The 21,751-nt window shown below is 42.1% G+C and overlaps 1 protein-coding gene and 1 long non-coding RNA gene across 31 annotated transcripts in view; one reads left to right on the top strand and one right to left on the bottom strand.

The window, feature by feature from the left end:
* The window catches only part of CCDC88A (coiled-coil domain containing 88A), a 64,484-nt gene extending 60,057 nt beyond the window's left edge, over window positions 1-4,427 (bottom strand). For 7 of the 24 annotated variants that reach the window (XR_010997786.1, XM_068186186.1, XM_068186190.1 and 4 more), the window contains exons 1-2: window positions 3,407-4,193; window positions 3,185-3,285 (exon numbers count right to left, since the gene is read on the bottom strand). Coding sequence is in view for 23 of the 24 variants with exons in the window: in XM_068186186.1 (XP_068042287.1) it covers window positions 3,185-3,285; window positions 3,407-3,469 (164 nt within the window). In the remaining variant the exon portion in view is untranslated. Of the gene's footprint in view, window positions 1-3,184; window positions 3,286-3,406; window positions 4,194-4,321 lie in introns of those variants that run through there. The other 17 variants (XM_068186192.1, XM_068186193.1, XM_068186196.1 and 14 more) reach the window with 8 other exon arrangements.
* Window positions 4,428-4,473: 46 nt separating this feature from the next.
* LOC137471700 (uncharacterized) lies at window positions 4,474-20,136 on the top strand. 7 transcript variants are annotated; one of them, XR_010997789.1, is made up of 5 exons: window positions 4,474-4,573; window positions 5,834-5,940; window positions 7,360-7,456; window positions 8,920-9,067; window positions 19,926-20,136. It is a non-coding gene; the product is annotated as an uncharacterized lncRNA (long non-coding RNA). The 7 variants fall into 7 exon arrangements; XR_010997791.1 differs by lacking the exon at window positions 4,474-4,573 and adding an exon at window positions 4,684-4,851 and having other exon boundaries at window positions 5,841-5,940; XR_010997794.1 differs by lacking the exons at window positions 4,474-4,573; window positions 19,926-20,136 and adding exons at window positions 4,894-5,037; window positions 18,554-18,733.
* Window positions 20,137-21,751: the final 1,615 nt, after the last annotated feature.

Below are 21,751 nucleotides of genomic sequence, written 5' to 3'. Positions count from 1 at the left end.
GTTATAAGCAGTATGATACAGAGGTGCAGTGAAGGTATGAAGCATTCCTGGCATGTTCCTCCATCTCCCTGCCACGGCAGAACACCAGTGCAGTGATCTCTTGTGCTCTGATTTATTTCCAAGAAGCATGACCCCTTTTTTGTATCAAAGAGCACAAAGATAAAGGCTCAGATTTAGAAAGACAGATGGGTTTCTATCCACAAGTATCAGATACTGACTGATCCCAGCAGAAGGTAAGTAACAAGATACTTCTGAAGAATGGGACCTAAATTTAAACAGGAAATTAGAGACATTCTCTCAAGTTAGGAACTAATATTATAAACACTGGGACTCTCCTTAATTAAAAATAAAATTTAAAAAATAGTATCAATTGGCCTGTAGCATCTCCAGCAAGGAAGAGCCCTTCAGATGTTAACTGGTCACTGAACAGAATGTAGGCAATTTTTCACATGTCCCAAAACATCCAAAGGTAAAAAGCATACAAGGAATGTAATGAATTCTCTCATGGATGAGGTACTAATAAACTCAGCGCTGATAAATCTCAGCACCATCAGCATCCTGCAACTATTCCAATGCTGACACCACTCTTCCCTGTCTGAATCATTACAATTGTTGAAAATAAAGTTGATCCAGACAAGCACAAGGAGAAACAAATGCTGGACTCTTACTTGCAGATGATGGAGTGCAGGATTGACTATTTTCTAACTGAAAAAAAAACCTTCTCTAACTAACAAAGCCACTTTTTTTTTTTTTGGACTGTGTAAGTGTTTACAAACCTTGCCTAATCCAATATTAACACTCACTTTTATGGTCACAGAATTTGTATTTTCAACATTTGGCAAGAAAAAGTAAGTATTAAAGCATATGTGCAGCAGGACCACAGCATCTCTAACAGCCCCCACTGCCACAGCTCCTAACCACAGACCTCTAGTTCTCAAGTGAAGTCACTGAGCTTTAAAAAAAACCCAAACCAAACAACAAAAAAAACTTCCCCAAGCCCAACATTCTGAAGAAAAACACCCTTCTTTTGAAGTCACACGATATAAATTTTTCTGCCACATTTCCTCAATATTATGGTAGTAAAGAATGAAAGGAAAATAAAAGAGAAATAAAAATGGAAAATACAGTTAATAAACCGTATTGATGATTAGTTAGAGCTGCATCTTGGAAGTGTTTTTGCAAATGAAGACACTTGCTTAATAGGTGGATATTCAAAATGAACAGGACTAAAAGTTAACACAGGTTTCCACAGTGACTTCACCACAGACAGGACCACACTGCAAAATATGAAACAATTTTTCCCCTATTTCAATCCTGGCACAAAACCCAAAACAAACTGAACTTTCCCAAAATATGAACAGAGTTCTAAGAGGCAATTCTAAGCAAGTAACCAGCCACGATACATCTCAGCTCCCAAAAGACCTTCCAGTGCAGTGACATATTTCTAAAATTAATTTTATTTGTACACCAATGCTTTTCCACACACCTCCAGTTTGAGGTAGTTTTCACTGTTCTTAATACCAAACTAATTTTTAAAGAATTGACATCTCCACTGTGTATTTTTTACACATACACACCCAATGCTTCCTAAGTACAGTAGTCATGGCATGGGGTCAAGGATGCACAAAGTCACAGCCAAATTCAACACAGGGCCTTCGGCATGGGAATGTTCCTTCTCCAGAGTTTTCCATTTTGCATTTTGTTATACTCAGTATTAAAAAACTGACTGAAAAAAGTTTAAGATTATATTCTTCAAAATCACCTTGTTCCAGCGCTAAATTTGCCTTCCAGCTGTCAAACTTTTTTATCCCAAAGAAGCTCTACATATCAAATGCGTGGCCACAACTGACAATCTACTTACTTTATGTAATCCAAGCAAAAAAGAAAGAAGTCATAAAATAAAAATACTACTCTTCAGTGAAATGCATCACTTAAAATTCTTATTTAAGTGTGCCAGAATCCACTCAGATTTTTTTTTTCAAAAAGTTCAATTTCACCAACTTTTCCATGTTTTTCAACATTGGAATGAATACTAGAAGTGAATACTTGGGAGTCTTAGTTGTACAGAAGTAGGTAACAAAGAAAATACTGATTTCAAAAGGCTGTGAATTCACACTTAAATGTAATAAAGTGTTGCTCTTTTGACACAGATTAGTTACATAAGCTGAACACCAAGGGTAATAACTTTTAAAGCACTAAATATGAATAAAAGCTATAAACAGAGCAAGAGGATGCCCATCCCTGAGCAGTGCTCCTGAGGAACAGCTGCCAACACAAGCTGCTCACACACTGATGGATGTACCCAGCCGGCCATAAGCCCACAGCTTTTCATACCTATACAGAAAATAGATGTATTTCTCTGCAGAGACTCAAAATATCAAAAAAAAAAAAAAGGTATGCAGAAATTTTTGCACTAGTAACACTTTTATGATTATATCACTAGACACCTGACAAGTGTTACTCTCTAGCATGACAGTAGTGGGCAACATTCCAGTCAAAATTATGATTAACAGAGAGCCACTGTAAAGGATTTTTTTCTGACAACCAGAGTTTTCAAAAAACAGTTTATAACCCCATGTAAAAATGTTTCTTCTGTTGGGTATAGCCAGAAAACTTTCTACACTCGCAATTAAAGCATCAGCTTTACTGCTCAAGTGCTATGTACTCTAATTAGGAGGTGTGGAAAATGAAGAGGAAGGAGTTTAAGGGCAGTCCTTTTGCTCAGTGAACAACCCTGTGTGAGTTGCATGCCATCCTTAAGTTGCATGTCACGTGCACCAAGACATGGATTAGAACCTTATTAGCCAAGCAAATTTATTCAAAATTTTCTTTATGAGCATGACTTACAGCAGGATGAACCTTTTTTATGCCTCTCAGTGGAAATCTGGGAAACTATTTACAGTCATCCCATTTTCCAGTAAGTTCTACAATGATGATTCAGCCTGTATCATACTATACATCCTGCAAATACATTGCTCGGACTTTCGGCTTTGCAGAGTCGGGATCTGCCACGATCCCATGTCTCCTCTTAACTCACCACATGACCGTGTCACGCACAAATGAAAGTAATTTACCAAGGTCAATAAGGGGAGAGGGGGAAAAGGATTCTTCATAAGGCAGCAAAAAATACAAGAGAAACAAACCAGCAAAAAATTACCCCAAGGCAGCACTTGCCCACACTCACATTTGCAGCATGACTTCGTTCAGATACACTCCATCCACCAGCGCCACATATTCCTCCAGGTTGGTCCCATTTCCTCCAGCCAGCGGTCCGAAGGTCTTCACCTGGAACAGAACAAGCAGCAGCACCGTGACACCAAGTCCACCTCGCTCCCCTGCCGCAAGGCTCTTCTCAGACAATGAGCAAATAAAACCAGGAACGTGTGAGGGGAAAATGAACGCTTACCCAGGTGACAAGAGGGCTCGACATGAACTGCTCCAGAAGGGGTGTGAAGATCTCGTTCTCCATTTTACAAAAAAATGGTTAACATCAATGCAGCTCCTCTGATGCAAAAAATAAAGATAAGTCCTTCACTGCAGCAACTCTCTGGAATGCTCCAAGGATTCAGCTGGAGTGAGTGAACCCCATTTTTACCAAGCGATGCAACACCAACAAAAGTCAGCGCACTGGCAAGCGGGATTTATCTTCCTCTTTCAAGAAAAAATGCATTCAAAAGTCCATCTACGCGTATTTCAGCCTTTCCATTGATGCCTCTCCCTTCCTACATAGCGAAGAGGTGGAAGGAAGGAAGGAAAGAAAAGAGGGAGGCTGCCTAGCTACTGGGATTCTGCATCAGACAAAAAAAAAGAGAGAGGAAGGAAAAATCTGCTTCAGCAGCGGCAGCGCCTCAGAAAGGAAGGAGAAATTCCAGCGAAACTCCGCAAGCTCATCCTGCCCCTTCCCCACAAAAAAAGCCCCAAGCCCAGGCGAGGGGAGCAGCGAGGGCAGCGACCCCCGCCCCTCTCGCAGCCAAGCACCCCGGGCTGCGGCTGCACCAGAGCCCCGCTGCCCCCCCGCAATGGCACCGACAGGGAACCGGCCCCCGGAGGGATCGGGGGCTATTTTAAATCAGTTCCCTTTTCTATCCCTTCCCTTTTCCACTAAACTACGACGCCAGAGAGCGGCAGGACCGGCACACGCCGCCCGGCCCCGCAGCCTCGCCCTTCCCCCGCGCTGGCCGCTCCCCTCAGGCTCCGCTCTCCCCTCGCCGCTCCCGGAGCGCCCCCCGACCCCTCCCCAGCTGTTCTCCTGCCGCTCCGCCACCGCTTCCGCGGCACCAGCTCCGCTCCCCACCCCCGTCCTCCCGAGCTATGGGGCCACCTCGCCTCAGCCAGCGCGGCCGCGCCGCATCGCTTGCCTCGTCCTCGCCCTCCTCCCCTCTCTGCCTTGCCTGCCCGCCTCCCGCCCTCCCTGCCCGGCCACCGGCCCCAGCGTGCGGATCCCTCCGCCCGGAATCCCTCCGCCGCCGCTCGGGGATGGCGGCGCGATTAGAAAGGGGCGGGGCCGCGGCGAAACCGCTGCAGGACTCGCGCCCGGCGCGCGCGCGCGCGCTGCGGCTGCGGGCACCGCTCGGTCTTCGGGGCGAGGAGGAGAAAGCCTCGTCCCTTCCCCGGTCCGGGAATAAAGGTGCCCCTGAGGGATGACAATGCTCTTCCCATCCCCCTTTTGGGGGAATGGAGGTGCCCGTGAGGGGAAAACTCAGCGCGGGAGGGATATTCTCCGTTTCCCTTAGGAGAATAAAGGTGCCCGTGAGGCAAAAAGTGTAGGAGGGAAAGATGCTCTTTCATTCCCCTTTGCGGAATAAGGGTGCCCGTGAGGGGAAAACTCAGCCCAGAAGAATAAATGTGCCCGTAAGGGGAAAAGCACGGGAGAGAGGGAAGAGGCTCTTCCAATCACCTCTTGTTCATAGAAGGTGCCCGTGAGGGGAAAAGGGCGGGAATGACGATGCTCTTCCTTTCCTTTGGGGAGGGCACCCGTGAGGGGAAAAGCCTGTGAGGGAGGCAAATGCTCTTCCATTCCTCCCCTAGGAAATAAAAGTGCCCATGAGGGGAAAACTCAGCGCAGCAGGGATATTCTCCCTTTCCCTTACGAGAATAAGCGGGCCCGTAAAGGGAAAAGCACGTGAGGGTGGGAGAGGGAGATGCTCTCCCATTACACTTTGGGGCAATAATGCCCGTGAGGGAAGGAAAAAGTACGGGAAGGAGAGGGTCTTCCAATCTCTTAGGGAATGAAGGCGCCCATGAGGGGAGAAGGGCGGGAAGGAGATGCTCTTCCTTTCCCCTTTGGGGAATAAAGGTACCTGTGAGGTCAAAGCGTGTGAGGGAGGGAAATGCTCTTCCATTCCCCCCTTAGGGAATAAAGGTGCCGATGGGGGAAAAAATCTTGGCACGGGAGGGATATTCTCCATTTCCTTTAGGAGAGTAAAGGTGCCTGTGAGGAAAAAAGCACGGGAGGGAGAGAGGGAGGAAGGGAGAGGCTCTTCGATTCCCCTGGGGGAATAAAGGTGCCCGGAAGGGGAAGACTCAGCACGGGAGGGAGGAAGATCCTCTTGCATTCCCCTTACGTGGAATAAACATGTCCGTGAGGGGAGAAGGGTGGGAAGGAGATGCTCTTCCATTCCCCTCTCGGGGAATAAAGCTAGCCGTGAGGGAAAAGCCCGGTGTGGGACAGAAATGGCTTTCCATTGCCCATTTAGGCCCGTTTTCCTTTTTCCATGAGAGGAAAAGCGTGGGAGGAAAATATGCTCTTTCATTCTCCTTTGGGGGAAAAAAGGTGCCCATGAGGGAAAAACTCAGTGCAGGACTGAGATGTTCTTCCCTTTTCCTTTTTGAGAATAAAGGTGCCTGTGAGGAGAAAAACTCATACCCTCAGGAAGTGGAATGCAGAAGCAGGACAGGTTTTCTCCTCAGAAGGTGGAATCCAGACACACCCATGTTAAGGTAAAATCCAGCTTTCTGGAAAGATTTTTGTGGGGAATCAGAGGATGACAAGCAGTGTGCTGCCCTGATCATTGTCCCTTCCCTGAGCCTTCTCCTGCTTCTTGTGCTTTCAGTATTCAATCCTGCATTAAGATGCATGGATATATCTGCTTAATACATTATGTGGTTCGTTGGCAATGCATTTTACAAAATCTCAGACTAAATACAGCTTCTCTTCTGTGTGGTATAAATTAAATTGCAGCAGCATTTTTTCAAATACCTTTAGTTTTGCACACCTAATAAAAAAAACATCCCACAAAACATTGCAATAGAAGTGACTGAAATTAAATGCTTTTGAAAAAAATCAAGTAACAGCTAAACAGATAAGGTTTTTCTTAACCCAAATACCAGATATACATTTTTCCTAATGTCCAAGATGATTGGGAAAAAATCTAATTCCAATCATGACTTGTTTCTCAGAATGCCTAAGTAACAGATCAGAAAAATAAATTATGGACCTTGTAATATTAGTCTGTCCTTTGCATTCTAAGGATTGTTTTTAAATTTAGACAATGTTGCATAGTTAAAGGACTTTGATTCTCACAGTTTTATTTTTTCAGCAAAAATCAGGTCTTTCCCTCCCAAACCAGATCTCTAGAGTGAACTCAGCCCTCCAGTGAAACAAAAGAAATAAGGAAGGGGAAAGGAAAACTCTGCAGTCTTGGTTTTGAATAAGAACCTGGTGATCCATGGGTGAAATAACTGCCAATAAATTCCCAGCCCTTAAAGGCAGCCACAAAAGCATTTTTGTACAAGCCTGACCAACCAACCACTCTGCTCTCTGTGTCTGGCAGCGGTCTGTAAACATGCGATTGTGCCCACAATGCCATGGAGCTTCCCTGGCTCATCCCCTTGTTTCTTGTGGGCTCTAATTAGGCAGTAATGATTTTGGCATAAAGCAATTTCTAGGAATTAGACCCCAGCCAGTAGAAGTTGATAGCCCATGTAGTAGTAACAGCAGCTGGCTCACAGAAACCATTTTCTACTGAGATTCCCTAGCATTAAGAATTGAATTAAATGGTTTTAGATGTCTTTGCTTCCATCCACATCGTGCAGTTGGCCTGTGTGCTCAGCATTACTGTTGATCACTGTTCCTGCAGAAAGAGGGCTACATTTTAGATATGAAATGTATTGTCAGCTGTTTTACCTCGAATGATTTACAGTTCCCTATTTGAACTGGAGATTAGTACAAGATAAAATTTCAGAGAAGGTATCCAGATGCAGTCAGAGGTGTTTTGGTTTTGGTTTTGGTTTGAGTTGGGTTTTGTTTTCTTTTTTTTTCCCCAAGACGAAGAGCCCTGAAAACCTGTGAAGATACTATTCTGCTAAGTAGCTCCTACTTTGTCCCACCAAGTGTGAGAACATTTACCTCCTTTTCAGGTACACACAGACACCAACCAGGATGAACTGCTGCCACGGCAGATGTTTGCAGTGGAGTCAGAGCCAGAAGAACCTGGACTGCAGCCACCTCAGTGAGGTGAGACAACTCGCCCTAGGACAGGAAGCTGTCAGCCTTTGATTGCTCAGCTCTTGTTTGACAGACAACCCTTAAAATTAATTAAACTGTTTGTCTTTCGAGTTATTTCTCTGATCCCGAGCTGAATATGGAAGGCTTTCATTTTCAGTGTAGCTGTCAGGAATCCCAGGAGTATTGTTCTAGGAAATACTTAGAAGTCACAGCTCTACAGGACTACATTATTGTAACCTGTAGCTTGTGATATATTTGGCTGCATTTTTTAGCACTTTTTACCTAGGAAGGCTCCTAAAAGAAAGTTTGATGACTGCACTTACAGTGGTCAATCCCAAAAGCTGAAGAAGTTGACAACTGTAGTTAGCTGACCCAGAAACAGAGAAGAAACATTATTATAAAACTGACGTTTTAATAGTTCTAACTATTCTAAGAATGTACATTCAGGAATATTTTGGGACAAAAAAAATTATCCTTTTTATGATTTTAAAAAATGCACAGAGGACAATCTTGTTCTTTCATATCTCATTTTCTGGAACAGCACTGTCAGTATTTAATACAGAGTGTGACCTACTGCTTCTGAACAAACAGTTTTAGAGATTACCTTGTTGTTTGAAGAGCCCTGTTTGTTCTTGTACAGGTAAAGCATCCCCATCTCCTTTCTTTTGCATTTTCCATGTACCACAAAGACTACACAGAAGACATGGAAATTATAAATTATCTATGCCTAGATGCCAGATCTGCAAATTACAGAGTTACTTCATCTTCTCTGTGAACTTTTTTTTGCTTGTGGCATCATTTCCTGTACCTGCTATTGCAAAATAAAATTTGAAAAAGAATATCCGGAAAAAACCTGGTGCCTTGAATCTGCAGACAGCAGGAAAGTGTGACCATGTACAGTCCCACTTACCTTGTCAGGGTTTGTCAAAACATTTCTGGTCAGCCCTGCCCGCAGTGAGCCAAGGGAGGGGACAGTTTGGGGAGTAGATGACAACCAATCTTCCCTTTTTAGCTGATGCAAGACGCAGTGGTTTTCTCTTCCTCTCACACATGAGAGCGAAGGAAAGAGGTGACGCTGCTCTCGCTGCTGGCTCTGCCTCCCAATCAGCACTGCTGGGTTAACAGCCTTTGCCTGATGGGACTTCAGAACACAGGAAACACAGGGACTGAGTGTGCATGCTTGGGATCCACAGCAGGGTCATGAAACCACAGCCAAAACTGGAATGTTCTGATTATGGGCTGGCTTGATAGGACAGTGTCTAGTGAAAACTGCAAGCCAATGACAAGGACAGCCACCTTCCTTGTCCTGTTTGCTCCCAGAGAATCCCATTTCCCTATCAAACCAGGACTATAGGAATAGATGGGGCAATAAAGAGTAAGGGCACTGAGGGGCTGAGTCTTTTTAAGTATGGCTATGAATTCCTAAAGGTGCCACAAATACAGCAGATTAAAAGTTACTTTTTTTTCCACAGGAGTGGAAAGAAGGGGAAATCCCTCTGTAACATTAATAAAGAAGTGAAAATTCCACAACAATTCTTGAAGCTTTTTTCCCTGCTATAGTGTCTGCTCTGACATGACCAAAATTCCCCACCAACTTTAAGGGAACTTCCTGAGAAAATTGTAAGTAACCTCAAAATTAGGGTATTTTGAGTGAAAAATTAGGAAGAAAAGAGTAGGAGCTTGGGGAAAGTTGGTGTTGTCCATTTAAGATTTTGTTTACAGATCCCAGACATTTTACAGTTTGTGTCTAATTGTGGCAAATAGCAAGAAATGAGTACAGTGACAGCAGACAAAGAATACCCTGTATGGGTACCAGTGTCAAATGCATCAGAATTTCCTGTCAGGCACAATGTTCATTGCAAGAACAGCTATTGACCATTTCTAGCCATGCCTACCTAACATATCCATGCTTTCCTTCGAGGACTACATGGACAGTACTTAAAAGGTGAAACATTTGGTGAAAGCGTCACATTTAATACTGGGATTCATCTGAGGAGGGAGGAGCCTACAGCTTGTTACTCTTCAATCAGTTGGACAGGTAGGAAGAATGTTACTGTGGCAGGCCAACTGATGTGATCAGAAATAAACCAAGTATTTATCTTGATTTTTAAATTTAATATCCATTCCTATGATTTTCCATAGATTTAAACTCTTAAAAGGGTATCAGAGAAATACTCTCAAAGAAAATTCATTTGAACTTAGTATTACAATTCAGCTCTTTTTCCTGTTTAGCCAATAAAACATTTATCTGTTTCCAACTGTCATCTGTGAACTACAAGATTGTCTAATAACACTGTTTGTGAATTTCCCTTTTTCATTTGCTGCAAATAAAGGAAATAGATTGCTATTTTCCTAAAAGCAAGCGCTGAGCATTACAGCAAGAACAGCAGTTTCCAGGACAATCGCTTTGGTACTCACTTCTGTTGTGGCCAGTGGAGTGAGACTGAGCAAAAGCTCTTGCTGACATGCCTTCTGTCAGGCGAGATCCTGCCAGTACGAGCAGTGTTTCTTATGAACTGGGTCAGAAAGATGAATTACAGAGCACGCTCTGCATTTCCTCTGATGAGGAGCAAAGTGCAGCCCAGGCTGCTCATTGTTAGCAGACACAGCTGCCTGTGGATCTGAAGATCTGTGGCTTAGGAAGGCAAGACACTGAAATTGTATCAACAGCACTAGGCCATCTCAGATCCCTGATGTACAGAAATGTTGAGCTGTTTTTCTTCTCTGGTGTTTTCCTTCAGCATGGAGCACTCTCCCCATTCAGCTTCACAAAACAGAAGAGGTTTTTTATGCCTGGGAAAGACTTTTGTACCTCTTAAAACTCCATTTACCTCAATTTTGCTTTATTAGGGCATTAAGTTTACTTTCCTTTGCACAACACCACGTCCCTGGTAATTGGCTCTCTGTCCTTTGCCATGGACTCTTGCTGGTGCCTTCCTACTTTCACCCACGTTTTGCAGTCTGGATGTCACTTGACCCCAGCAGCTTGGGCAGTGCTGCCATGAGACCCAGATTTCTGAGCTCAGGAGAGGTTATTAAGTTCCAGAGCCCTGCATCACCTTTGATTTTAGCATGTCTCATTAGAGAGGCATTCCTCACCAGCTGGAGGTGGATCTTCCCAAGGTCAGGAAATAATTAACTGGGTGGAGAACATTTCTGTCCTTGAGATTTCCATTTGTGTATGTGGACTTAGTTATGAAAAAATATACAGCCCTAAGAATGCAGCTGTAGTAGAATCACTTCTGTTCAAGCCTCTGCTCTTCTGAGCTCCCTCCCTCAGGATGATCCTAGTCCTTTTCATGTCTGATTTTACCCCTGGTTATTTGTCAAATTATTTACGTCTGAAAACAGCTTTTCTCTCCATGAAATACTGGTGAAACAATTAAAAGCTTTTAAGATATCCCAATTTTACCTTTGGGAAAATCATTTCACAAGCTTATAGAACAAGAAAATACAAGTTATTTATAGCATTACACTAAAAAGACTGATATTAAAATATATGAACTAATAAACAGAAAAAAACTATAGGTCATTATAAAGTAATTAATGCTGGATTTAAAAAAATAGTAATTAGACTTATTAGACAGCATTCCAGATGAAGCTTCTTGAAAGAGAGTAGATTCCTGGGTTACCTAGAACTGGGAACAGCCTACTCACTCACACCTCTTTCAGACACCACTGTTAACTGTATGACCCCTTTGTTTGCATTGTCCAGAGGTTTCAATGCACTGTGACACCAGATGAATTGTGAATTTAATTGGAGATGAATACAAAATTGGAATTCTTACCTATGTTCATCTCATATGCCATTTTTTAATCCAAATCTACCACCCTTTAGAATTCCTTACTGAAGTATTTTTCTACAACAGGTAATTTTTCTTCTGCTAAAACCTACAGTGATACATTTGGTCATTTTATATAGGCTTTTGCAAACCACTGTCGTCAACAGCCATTTCCTGCCTATCCCTTTCCAGTGCGTAAATATCTCCCTCCCTAGATGCTTCTTGCCAGCTTTATGTACTTACAAAATGCTCTAGTTTTTCCTAAGGTGTCCATACAATATTGAAGTTCTTTATGATTTTTATATTCCATTCTGTAAAACAACTTCTGAATTAAGTGTACAGTGTGCAGTGGCTGAAAGGTCAAAGGATGGTTCAGCAAATTACTAAATTTCCTTCTAATTTCAGGCTTATACTGAGATGTCAATTGTCTGGGTCTTTTAAAATCTATTATGAAGCAATTTAACACACTCCTTATTTTTAATGCTAAAATTAATAAGCAGTTACCTAAAATTACTGCTGAAACAGGGTGCCCGGGGGAGTGGTGGAGTCCCCATCCCTGGAGGGATTTAAGCCATGCAGATGTGGCACTTGTGGTTTAGTGGAGGCCTTGGCAGGGCTGAGGGAATGGTTGGACTCAAAGACCTTTTTCAATCTAAAGGAGTCTATGGTTTGTTTGATTTTTTTTTTTTAATAACCTGGGTAAGATTAGAATTCTGATTTATATATATATATATATATCAGTCTTGATTTCAGTGCTTGACAATTCTTGGATGGACCAGAGAAGGTTTAATTCTTCTTAAGGTTATTACTTTTAAACATTGGTAACAGGTCAAAAATATATAAAGTATTAAAATATAATAGCTATATTTATTATACAGAGTAGGAGATTGTAGCCCTTTTCACACAGAAAATGCTCTACTAAAATAACAAATAGTTTGACATTTATTTCTTCCTGCTATTATGATCTATAGACTATTTTTGATCATAGAATTAGTCCACCTTAACAGTCTGCCTTAAAAGGATGAGATTATTCAGCTTATTCAGGCTGTATCTCTGCAAAAGGAAAACACCTTAACAAAGAATGGTTTGTTGCTGACCTGCAGCTGGTTATGGTATTTCATCTGAAAGCCTATTTAAGTCCTTAATGGTAACATTTATTCCCTCTCCCTCCGAGGAGTATTTTACAAACAAAATTAATTAACGAACGAGGACAGCCAATTTCGTGCTATAGTTGAAGCTGACAGTCACCCAAAAGGGGTGTTGGCAGTAATAATAATCATTATCCCAAAGCACAGAGAGGTCTCCTGCCTCTGATGCGCTCCCTGCTGGAGCTGCAGCTCCCAGCTTGGGTGCCTGTGGAGCACAGAGAACACGGAGCCGCTGGCAGGAAAGCAGAGGCTGCTGCAGAGCGCTTGTGTACTAATAGTGGAAATAGCCCACGAGTAACCTCTGACTCAAATTATCCCACTCTGCTCCCTGGAGACTTCCCCCAGTTCATCCACACTTCCATTAAAAAGATGACTGACATGCTTCCAGCTTGTGAGGCTTTTTTTGAACATTTCAGAGCAGATCCTTTTGCACTCAGTGGAAATACACGTTGCAAATGATTCAGATTGACTTGACTTTATAACTGCTCTGAGCTCGGATCTTCTGCCCTGTCTAGTTCTTTATTTTACTGCTTCTGTCCTGATGCAGTTAAGTGGAAGCAGAGAACAGTGAAGTATTGGGAGTTCTGTAGCTCCCTTTGTACCAGCGACATGGACTGTGTTTAAGAAATTAGTCAGGCATTTAGGAACTGCTAATCCTTCTTGTGAAGAATACAAGGCTTGTTTCTTCCAAGGAATTCCTCACTCAAGAGCCCATGACACAGTTCAGTTTCACCTACTAAATGTTCTTGCAGCAAGACAAAAAAAGCCAAAAATAGGTGTTTAATGTAATTTTCTTCCCTTTTCACTAATTTTTCTTGGGCTGTTTGGTGATGGCGTTGTTATGATTGATAAAATATCGATATGTCTGGTCTTTGAACAACTAATAGTTTTGCTTATTAATAATGACAGCAAAGAGAGTTCTAACTGGTCAAAAAGCTTAACAGTATACAAATTTAGAAATAATTTCAGTTCAATTATTGTGGGCTTGAGAAATGGACACAAGCAGGAAGCTTCCTCCAAATTACCAAATACATTCTTCCCATCGGTATCCTGGATTCCCCTGTCACTGTGGGTTATACATCATAACCTGTAACAGCAGGAATGCTATAACATCACATGCAGGGACAGTTTATTTTCCCCCTTCTTTTACATACAGAAAAAAAAAAGGAATGGTTGCAAAAGAAATTAGAAAAACAATGAGGCAGATAAGTCAACTAAATCCCAAATTTTCAAATAATGACCTTTCATTCCTACTATGACCCTATTTTATGTGAAAATCAAAATTCTGGCAGTAGAGATTATATAACTAGATTAGCTTTATACCAGAATTACAGAATTGAAGCTCCTTTGCCTTATGTAACACTTATTTTAGCTTATTTTTAACTGTGACTTGAAAGTCATTCTAGGAGCTCCTTAAGCTTTTTTTGTCAGTCTACTACAAAGGAAAATCAAGATGAAACTGCACCTCTTCTACATTGTGCTTAAACCAAGAGTGCCCCCGTGAGGATTTTTATGTATATATGTATGCATAGGAGTAGACAGCTTGAGGGTGACTGTTCAACTACAAGGGAAATTAAACTTAGTACTTTTTCCTACAAATGAGGCCCAGAATGTTGGAAACAGTATTTCTACAGATTTTTTTATTAGGCTGATGTGGATCCAAAGAGGCCTTGTTCCTTCCAAACCTCTCTGTAATTTTGGCTAATCCTAAAACTACGTAATTGAAATGCCCACCTCCACAAAGCAATAAAAATAGTCTACCAAATCTCAACAAAAATAACATTGCTGGTTTACAGTAAAGACCAACATAAAAAGGCTTTGATTGAAAGGATGAAAATGGGGAAAAAATCCTCAGAAGTAATGGCAGGTAAGAAAGGTTTCAGAAATAAACAAGATTTATTACGATATACCACATTATGAGCAGAAAAGGCAAAAGTATGTTCAAACAAAAGTTCCCTGACACGGAAAAAGTATAAGAGGAACAGCATATGAGAAATTCTGAAAGTGTAATGTAGAACATCTCATAAGAGAACTGCTGATTTGAAAATCAAAGAGTTGCTTCTGTTCCAGGGTGTGCCCACATAGGGGAATGGAACAAATTAATTGTACTGAGCTCAGTTACTGCTGATTGAAACGATCTGAATCCGTAGGATGCAGTCAGGGACTGGCACGATATCACACAGCTGCTTCTGTACAAAGTGGGGGTTTGAAGGTGCAGTGAGCTGGTACTGCCTTTGATATCGATGCCTCAGAGCTGTACTTTAGTTTGCACTCCTCCTGGTGCTTTACCACACAGCCTGCCCCCTGAGCAGCCCAGGCAGCTTGCTCTGGGATCTGCTGTCACCCTTAGAGCCTCGATGTCCTTTGTGCTTACGGGACTGGCATTAGACTCAAAGAGCTTTATGCAAGGGACTGACTGAGCCCTGAGGAGCAGCAAGTGCTGGAATGGGCCCTGATAACAAATCTCTCAGCCCTTTTATCTGCCAGTTCTCGACTCCTGTGCACACCCAAAGATGCAGACCTGCAATTGAGATGCTGGTGATTATCTTGTGGCTGTATGCTATCAGCTTTACACTTCACTCACTGTGCACCTGAAAAAAAATAACTCTTGCCCTGTGTATCTCCAGTCACCTGCTCCTAACCAACTCAACCACCAGTCAGCCTGTCAGGAACTGTCACCTTCTCTTTCCAAGCTCCCAGTGCTGACTTAGTGTCAGAGCTCCTCACTCATGTATTCTGTGGTGAACAGTGAAGGCCTGGCAGAAAAACCCACTTAATTCATTTGTACCTTTTGCTCAACAACTCCCGTATCTCATTCCTTCATGTTGGTTCAGCTTCAGAGTTTGCTACTCTGGAAGTACTTCTTTTTCCCATCCCTTATTCCCTCTGGCATCCTGGATTTACAAATGAAAACCCTACCACAGAAAGTGTTCACTCAGCTAAACACTTTGTGAAGGTCAGTTTGAATCACTCCTATTACAGATTAATACACAACACCACATGAGACCTTCTGGAGGCATTTTCCAAGTAAAAAGTATGGTGTTTCATCCCTACAAAAGCTTTCAGGACATATTTTTCTCATATAAAAGTATTCTGGCACAAAAATGCATACATATAGCAAGGAGCCAATAATATTAATACCAAACATGCTAAACTCTATTTATTTCAGCGAAAACCATGTGTATTTCTGCAGGGAATGTAAAATTGAATTTCAAGTACAGGAAGTGCTCTATTACTACTCTGGCACCACAATGCAGAGCTGCTTTGTTGTTTGCTCTAAAATAGTAAACTAAGCCTGTCCAGCCAAGCAAAGTGTCAGGAAGGAGCCTTCTGATCCCTAGCTCCAAAATGGATCTGCCTGGTCTCTTGTCAGCTTTCCCAACCAGCACTTTTCCTACTTTATCTCAGTGAACACATTACCAGCATTAAGACTCCCAGCAGAGTCTTAAATGCAATTTCCAACCTCCCCCCGACCCTTGTCCTCCATCCAACTTCCCTCATGGCCTAAAGTCCTGCCAGGATTTCTGCCAAGAGTGCAGAAGCACGGATTAGCTTCACCCCGTGAGCCTCAGAGCCCCGTTGGCAGCACACCACGGGCATATGCAAACCAGCAGAACTCCATAAAACCTTGCAGAGAAACATCAGGGCAAACACTTCTGAACAGACACTGAGCTCTGAGGAACCAGTACCAGCAACTCGCTAAGAAAACATCGTAATCACCACCCCACCCCCAAAAACCCCAGCCCCAAGACAATAAAACTCCAAGAGCCCTAACCACCAACAAACAAGGAGTGATAATCCTGGTCTGCCAAGATCCCGAAAGCTCCTTCCTTTTGGGAACGGTGGTTTATCTCCAAGGCTGTCCAGTCAGCCTTTCTCCTCACAGGCTATTGAAAAAAAAAGTTCATGGCTGACTTCTGAGCCCTTCAGCTGAAAGCATGGGGGGCTTTTACTCCTCTCCAGAAAGTAGAACTGGGACTGGACAGAAAAAGCTAGGGCAAAAAGCTTTGTGCAGTGGTAATTTCATACTGTCCACCTTCCATTGTCAAACTAATTGAAATCACATTTTTTTGTACTACTCATTTCACTTCATTCCCAGTCTTTGTTTCCTACAAAATCTAACTAACCTGCTTGTTCACACCTGTGTAAAGACTGGTGACAAGTTTCATACACTTGATATACTTGACAAGTTTTTCAAGGTTAAAAAGCATGAGCAAGACATGCAGGGTGAAATATGTCCTCTGCAATGACAGCCCCCAGCTCTGAGCTCCACTGTGAGGTAATCCATGATTGAGTCACAAAATAACCCACAGTTAAACACAGCATCATTTGATAATGAAAATTTTATAAAAGCATAGTTACCAAATTATTTTTTAATCATAACATTAAAGCACAAGTAAAAATCCCATAGTCCACAAATGCAAACTACTTAATAAATAACTCATGGTGCTTTCATAAAAATCAACTATTAAAAGTTACAGAGCTTAATGAAAACCTGCATACACTGGAATCCTACAGTGTGTCCTCCAAGTAAGAACGGGAGCAGCCCTGCTTATGCTGCTACCATTTAGCCTGTTTATGAAGCTGTGAAAAGCTCCACTCTGTCTCACAGCTCTGGTTTTTATGCCTTCCTGAGGTCACACCTACTGGTGTGGCAGCTGTATCCAGATATACAGAGAGACACAGCTCCTGGCCACGTCCAACACACCCCAGAGCTCTTCCTCTGTTCCAGACAGAGCCTCTGCTACGAGCCTGAGTAGATGGCACCCTAGAAAATTAAAAGGAAATGGCACAGCAAGAGGGAAGCAGCAGCAGCACAGCAGCACCTCTATTCTCCCCACTGCTGGCTGCTTTGGCAAAACCCCTTATTGATCAGTGTCCCTCAAACCTGCAAGTTGCTGGAAGGCCAGTTGCAGCAGTGAGGAGAATTAATGGGGTGGAGTGAGGGGTCTGGAATTCCTGGGCTCTGCTCAGATCTCAGAACAAGTCACCCTGACACTCCCGTGTCACCCTGAACACAGGGCTCCATCACATTGAGCTGGCACAGCGAGCACGTGAGCTGAGAGTGTGGAGTCGTTTCTGCACCTGGGAGCCAGATAACACAGCCTGGAACATGGGATAAACTGCTGCTCTCCAGCAGATGTACACTGCTAAGCTAATTTGTGTAATTCTTCCAATATACTGCTTACTACAAGTCATATACATCTGAAATCCCTGGAACAGGACTGATGAGGTTCTGTACAAAGCACTTCCATCTGTATCTCCATGGAAGTATTTCTTTCTTGTACATCCAATTGCCTTTTCTGTTTCAGCAGTAGAAAGCACAGTTTCTGTGAGGCACTGCAGTGCATCGTTTTCCTTGGGGTTTTTCTTTGGCTTTTATAATCAACAATACAATGCAATTAGCCAACGTTCTTGGGGGCAACTGAAACATGTGGGTAATAAAACTCAGAAATGCAAACTCCAGTTCTTCCCCAGAGCCCCCAGAACCAGCACTTTGTCTGTAAATGCCTTCTTGAAAGCCAAGCCCTGAGGTAACACAAAATGACTCAAACCAAACTCATGTCTCAAATAAATTCTCTCTTGCACTGTGCAGTTGAGGAAACTCCAAGGCTGGGCAGCCTTTAGACCTCTTCTAGTCCCACTCCCCACATAGCTGCAGGTAACACTTCAGTAATCCTAATACTGAGGAGTCCATTTTAAGGGAAGTTCTACAAAGAAATTAAAAATGCATAATTCTCACAGTGGTAGAAACTGAAGAGAAAGAGAAACGTGTTTGTGTGTAGGAGTCTTTCTGCATAGCTTTCATGACTCTTGGCTGAAGGTGTTAGAAGCTGGACTTATGTAGAAAGTCTCCTAAGCTCAGAAATAAAGATCTTTCCCCAAAATCAATACACAACCGAAGGTTATATTTTTTCTTTTTAACCTGTTATTATCATGGATTTGTGGCAACCATGTTCCCTGACCTTTCTTCCACACTTATTCTGTAATGAATAAAATGCCCATGCGTCTGGCAATTTATTATTTTACTATTTCTAACCATCCTTCTAACCCTTATTGATACCATTTCATCCTCCACATGTGCCACCTTTCCTGGTTCAGTGAAACTCTCCACTTCCAAAGAAAGGTCACAGGGCTTTTTCTTTTTCCTTTTTTTAACCTGCTCATGGCTGTAGAACTCCATGCCAGAAGAGATTAGAATAACAAAACTTACAGGCTTCAGATCAAACCACAGGCTTCACCTTCCTGTAGTTCATCTTCCATCAATAACAATCAGCTGAAATCGGACAGAAAAATCTAAACTGTTACAAGGCTTTTTGGAATTTAAGAGGTGCAGACACCACAGAAAAAAACAATGGTAAAAGCACCGTAGCAATTACTAAAACACCAGGTCAGTGTGTGTGGAGAAAATCCCTATGAAAAGTGTATATGGGAATGAATCCTATTGTTGCTAAATAAACAACAAAATTTGCTTCAGGAAAATATATGAAATCAGGTGTACGGATAGACTTTCGGATAAATGTGTGGGTAAAATGTGCATGGTTTGTGGCAAGTATATAAATGAAAAAAAAATCTAAAAAAGAGAAGAAATAATATTCTTGTAGTTCTAGTGTCCCTTTTTTTCACAAGCTATAAAGAGAAAGCATTAGATGTTGGACACTTGAGATGCTTTTAAGATTAGATAATTTAGCTAAGAAGCATTATTATAGAAAAGGCAATGGCATATGCTTATTATTAGATAATTATATTAGGAATGGCCTCTCAGGCAGAATGGATTCTGTGAAACAGCCTTACATTTGTATAAAACCTTCAAGTCACAAGAGAAAAGAACAGTTTTATAAAATGAAAGAAAATTACCTAAATAGGAAGATCTGTAGAAGTTCCAGCAGGAGCTCAATATCCCAGAGGGGAGGAAAATGAACATAACTCACAATTCCTTACTTGACTTTAGGCACTTCTTCAATGTGTCTGTATTGCTCAGAACCAGTTTCTCTCCTAGTTCAGCTTTGACTAAAGTACATTGAAGTCCCTGAAGTATAACATACTTAACCAAAAAATCTCCACGATAAATTGTTGCCAATAAGCCTGAAGTGATTAGTGTTTTAATTTTCAACCTTTTATACAGAAGTCACATTTAATTTTGTCTTCTGGACTGAAAGAAAAGGCCTTTGCCCACAGGTTTTCAGAAGCTTGAGCTCAGTGTTCTCCTTGAGGTCAGATTTATAAAAAAAAAATCCCTCCCAAACTAGAATTTACAAAAACAAACTGGAAAAGTTGCATTAAGTTTACTAAAGCAATAATACTTATAGCTGTTGCAGTAGTAAGACTATTACAAACTAGGTGGATGGGAGACTTCAAGCCTAAACAAAAGAGTAAATAAAAATAATACTGTTTAACTGTTAATCTGATAATTGCACTTTTGCCAGTATCCTTTAAATTGCTCAAAAGCTACAAAATTATCCACATTGAAGAAATTAGAAGTGATGTAAAAACCACCTCTGCCAATAGCTAAGAAGCACATCTGCCTCCCTCTTTATTTATAAATAGATAAAGAAATTTATAAATTCATCAACAGATCAAAAATGGCATTCAGCAAAAAGAAGTCACATATTCTCAAGATCCTGGAATTTCAAACTTTATTATTGTGCTTGTGAGTGGAACCCACTGGATGCGAAGAGAGTTGGATATTGACATAAAGAATTCAGTGGAACACAGAGACTGGAAAGGCTTGACAAAATTTGCCTGTCAATGTGTGAGTGTATATATATATTTGTATTTATGTCAAAATGTCTGAAGTAGCAACTTGCTCAGAGCCGACAGAAGATCAAGCAATAAATGCTTTTTGTGACTCAGCTAAGGGAGCATTTCCTGCTCCATCTTTTGTATTATTAACAACTAAACCACCAACTCCAGTGTTTCCCTTGACATCTATGGACAGAACATGATCACATCGGGCAGTTTCCTGTGAGGTCATAAAACGGATTTGATTACAGAGGACAGAATTTCCTCGTACTCATTACTGCAGCATTTTTTCTTGTAACTGTGAAGAAATGCTTTAACTTTTTATGCAGCAAATAGGAAGTGAATATCCTGCCATACTGCTGATGCTCTCAGACCACAAAACTGGCTGTAGAAATGGAAGCGCTGATGGTGGAAAAAAGTGGCCTGCAAAAGGAAAATTTGAAGTTTTTCCAGTACAGATTCTTATTTAAATGATGATCAGGTACTTCTCTGCAGTTCTGAGAGCATAGAATTGTTACCTTTGAGAAAAAATAGTGAGAAAATAAATTAGCCTTCACCCAGCACTGAAACTTTGTGCAGGTAAAATCTCATTATTGGCTACAAGAGCTCTTGAGCAAGACCAAGCCCAGTCCTGATGCAGTGAACTGGAACTGCCACTGTTTGTGGTCATTAAAATCTTTCAAAAAGGACAAAGAGGTTCTTTTTGGGTTTGGTGGGGTTTTGGGGGGTTTCATTTTTGGGTTTTTGCTTTTTATTTTACTTACCAGTGACATGTACCAGTAAGGCAAGCAATCATCCAGTCTTAGGAAGAACATACATTTAAACTTTGGGAAAAACTTTTCAGTGTGTCAGCAGTGTAAAAGATGAGGACAGTGAGAGAAATTACCGTAATTTTAGTGGAAAAAAGGAATATACTACAACCACCAGCCCTAAGAAATACCCAAATGATTAAGCGTTAATGTAACCCTTTTTACCCATTGCCTTGTAAATGATTTCCTAATTCCAAACCATAGGGTTTTTGCGGTATTACTAAGTTACAAATTATCCGTGCTCTTATGAAGGCCTGATGAGCTATTAACATTAGAATTAGAGCACCACCTTCAACAACTAACATGGAACATGTTATTGTTTGCTTCACAATGTCACTGCATTCTGCACATGATAAAATAGGAGATAACAGGAATTTTCCATCCTCTGGGATAATTTTTTAATAAAATTCAAGTATGTAAGCCCAACCTGGACTGTACTGTGAAAGTGTGGGTGAGAGGCGCTGGAACAGCTGGGGATCTCCGGGGGCACGGGGCCAGTGCAAGGCGGCTTCTCAGGGCCTGTCCCTCATATCCCGGCTATCCCCAAGCAGAGGGAAGCCGGGCTGAACCTCCTGTTCCCGTGCTCCATTTCCCTCAACAATGGCGACTAACAATCACCGTAGGTGCTAATTTCTTCTCTTTCCATTGTTGTGCAGGACCCGCGCGTCAGGCAGCCGGGGATGCTGCGGCCGCCGCCAGCCGCCCTCTCTCTGCCGCCCTCCCCCTGCTCCCCGCCCGCCGCTCCTGCGCCGGCTGCAGCCGCCAGCCCCGCTTCCCGCCGCGCCGCGATTCCCGGGAATGCCGTGAGGGCGGCTCCCGGCC

The sequence above is a fragment of the Anomalospiza imberbis genome, chromosome 3, assembly GCF_031753505.1.
Source record: "Anomalospiza imberbis isolate Cuckoo-Finch-1a 21T00152 chromosome 3, ASM3175350v1, whole genome shotgun sequence".
NCBI classification, from domain to species: Eukaryota; Metazoa; Chordata; class Aves; order Passeriformes; family Viduidae; genus Anomalospiza; species Anomalospiza imberbis.
This window is presented reverse-complemented; position numbering and strand designations above follow the sequence as displayed.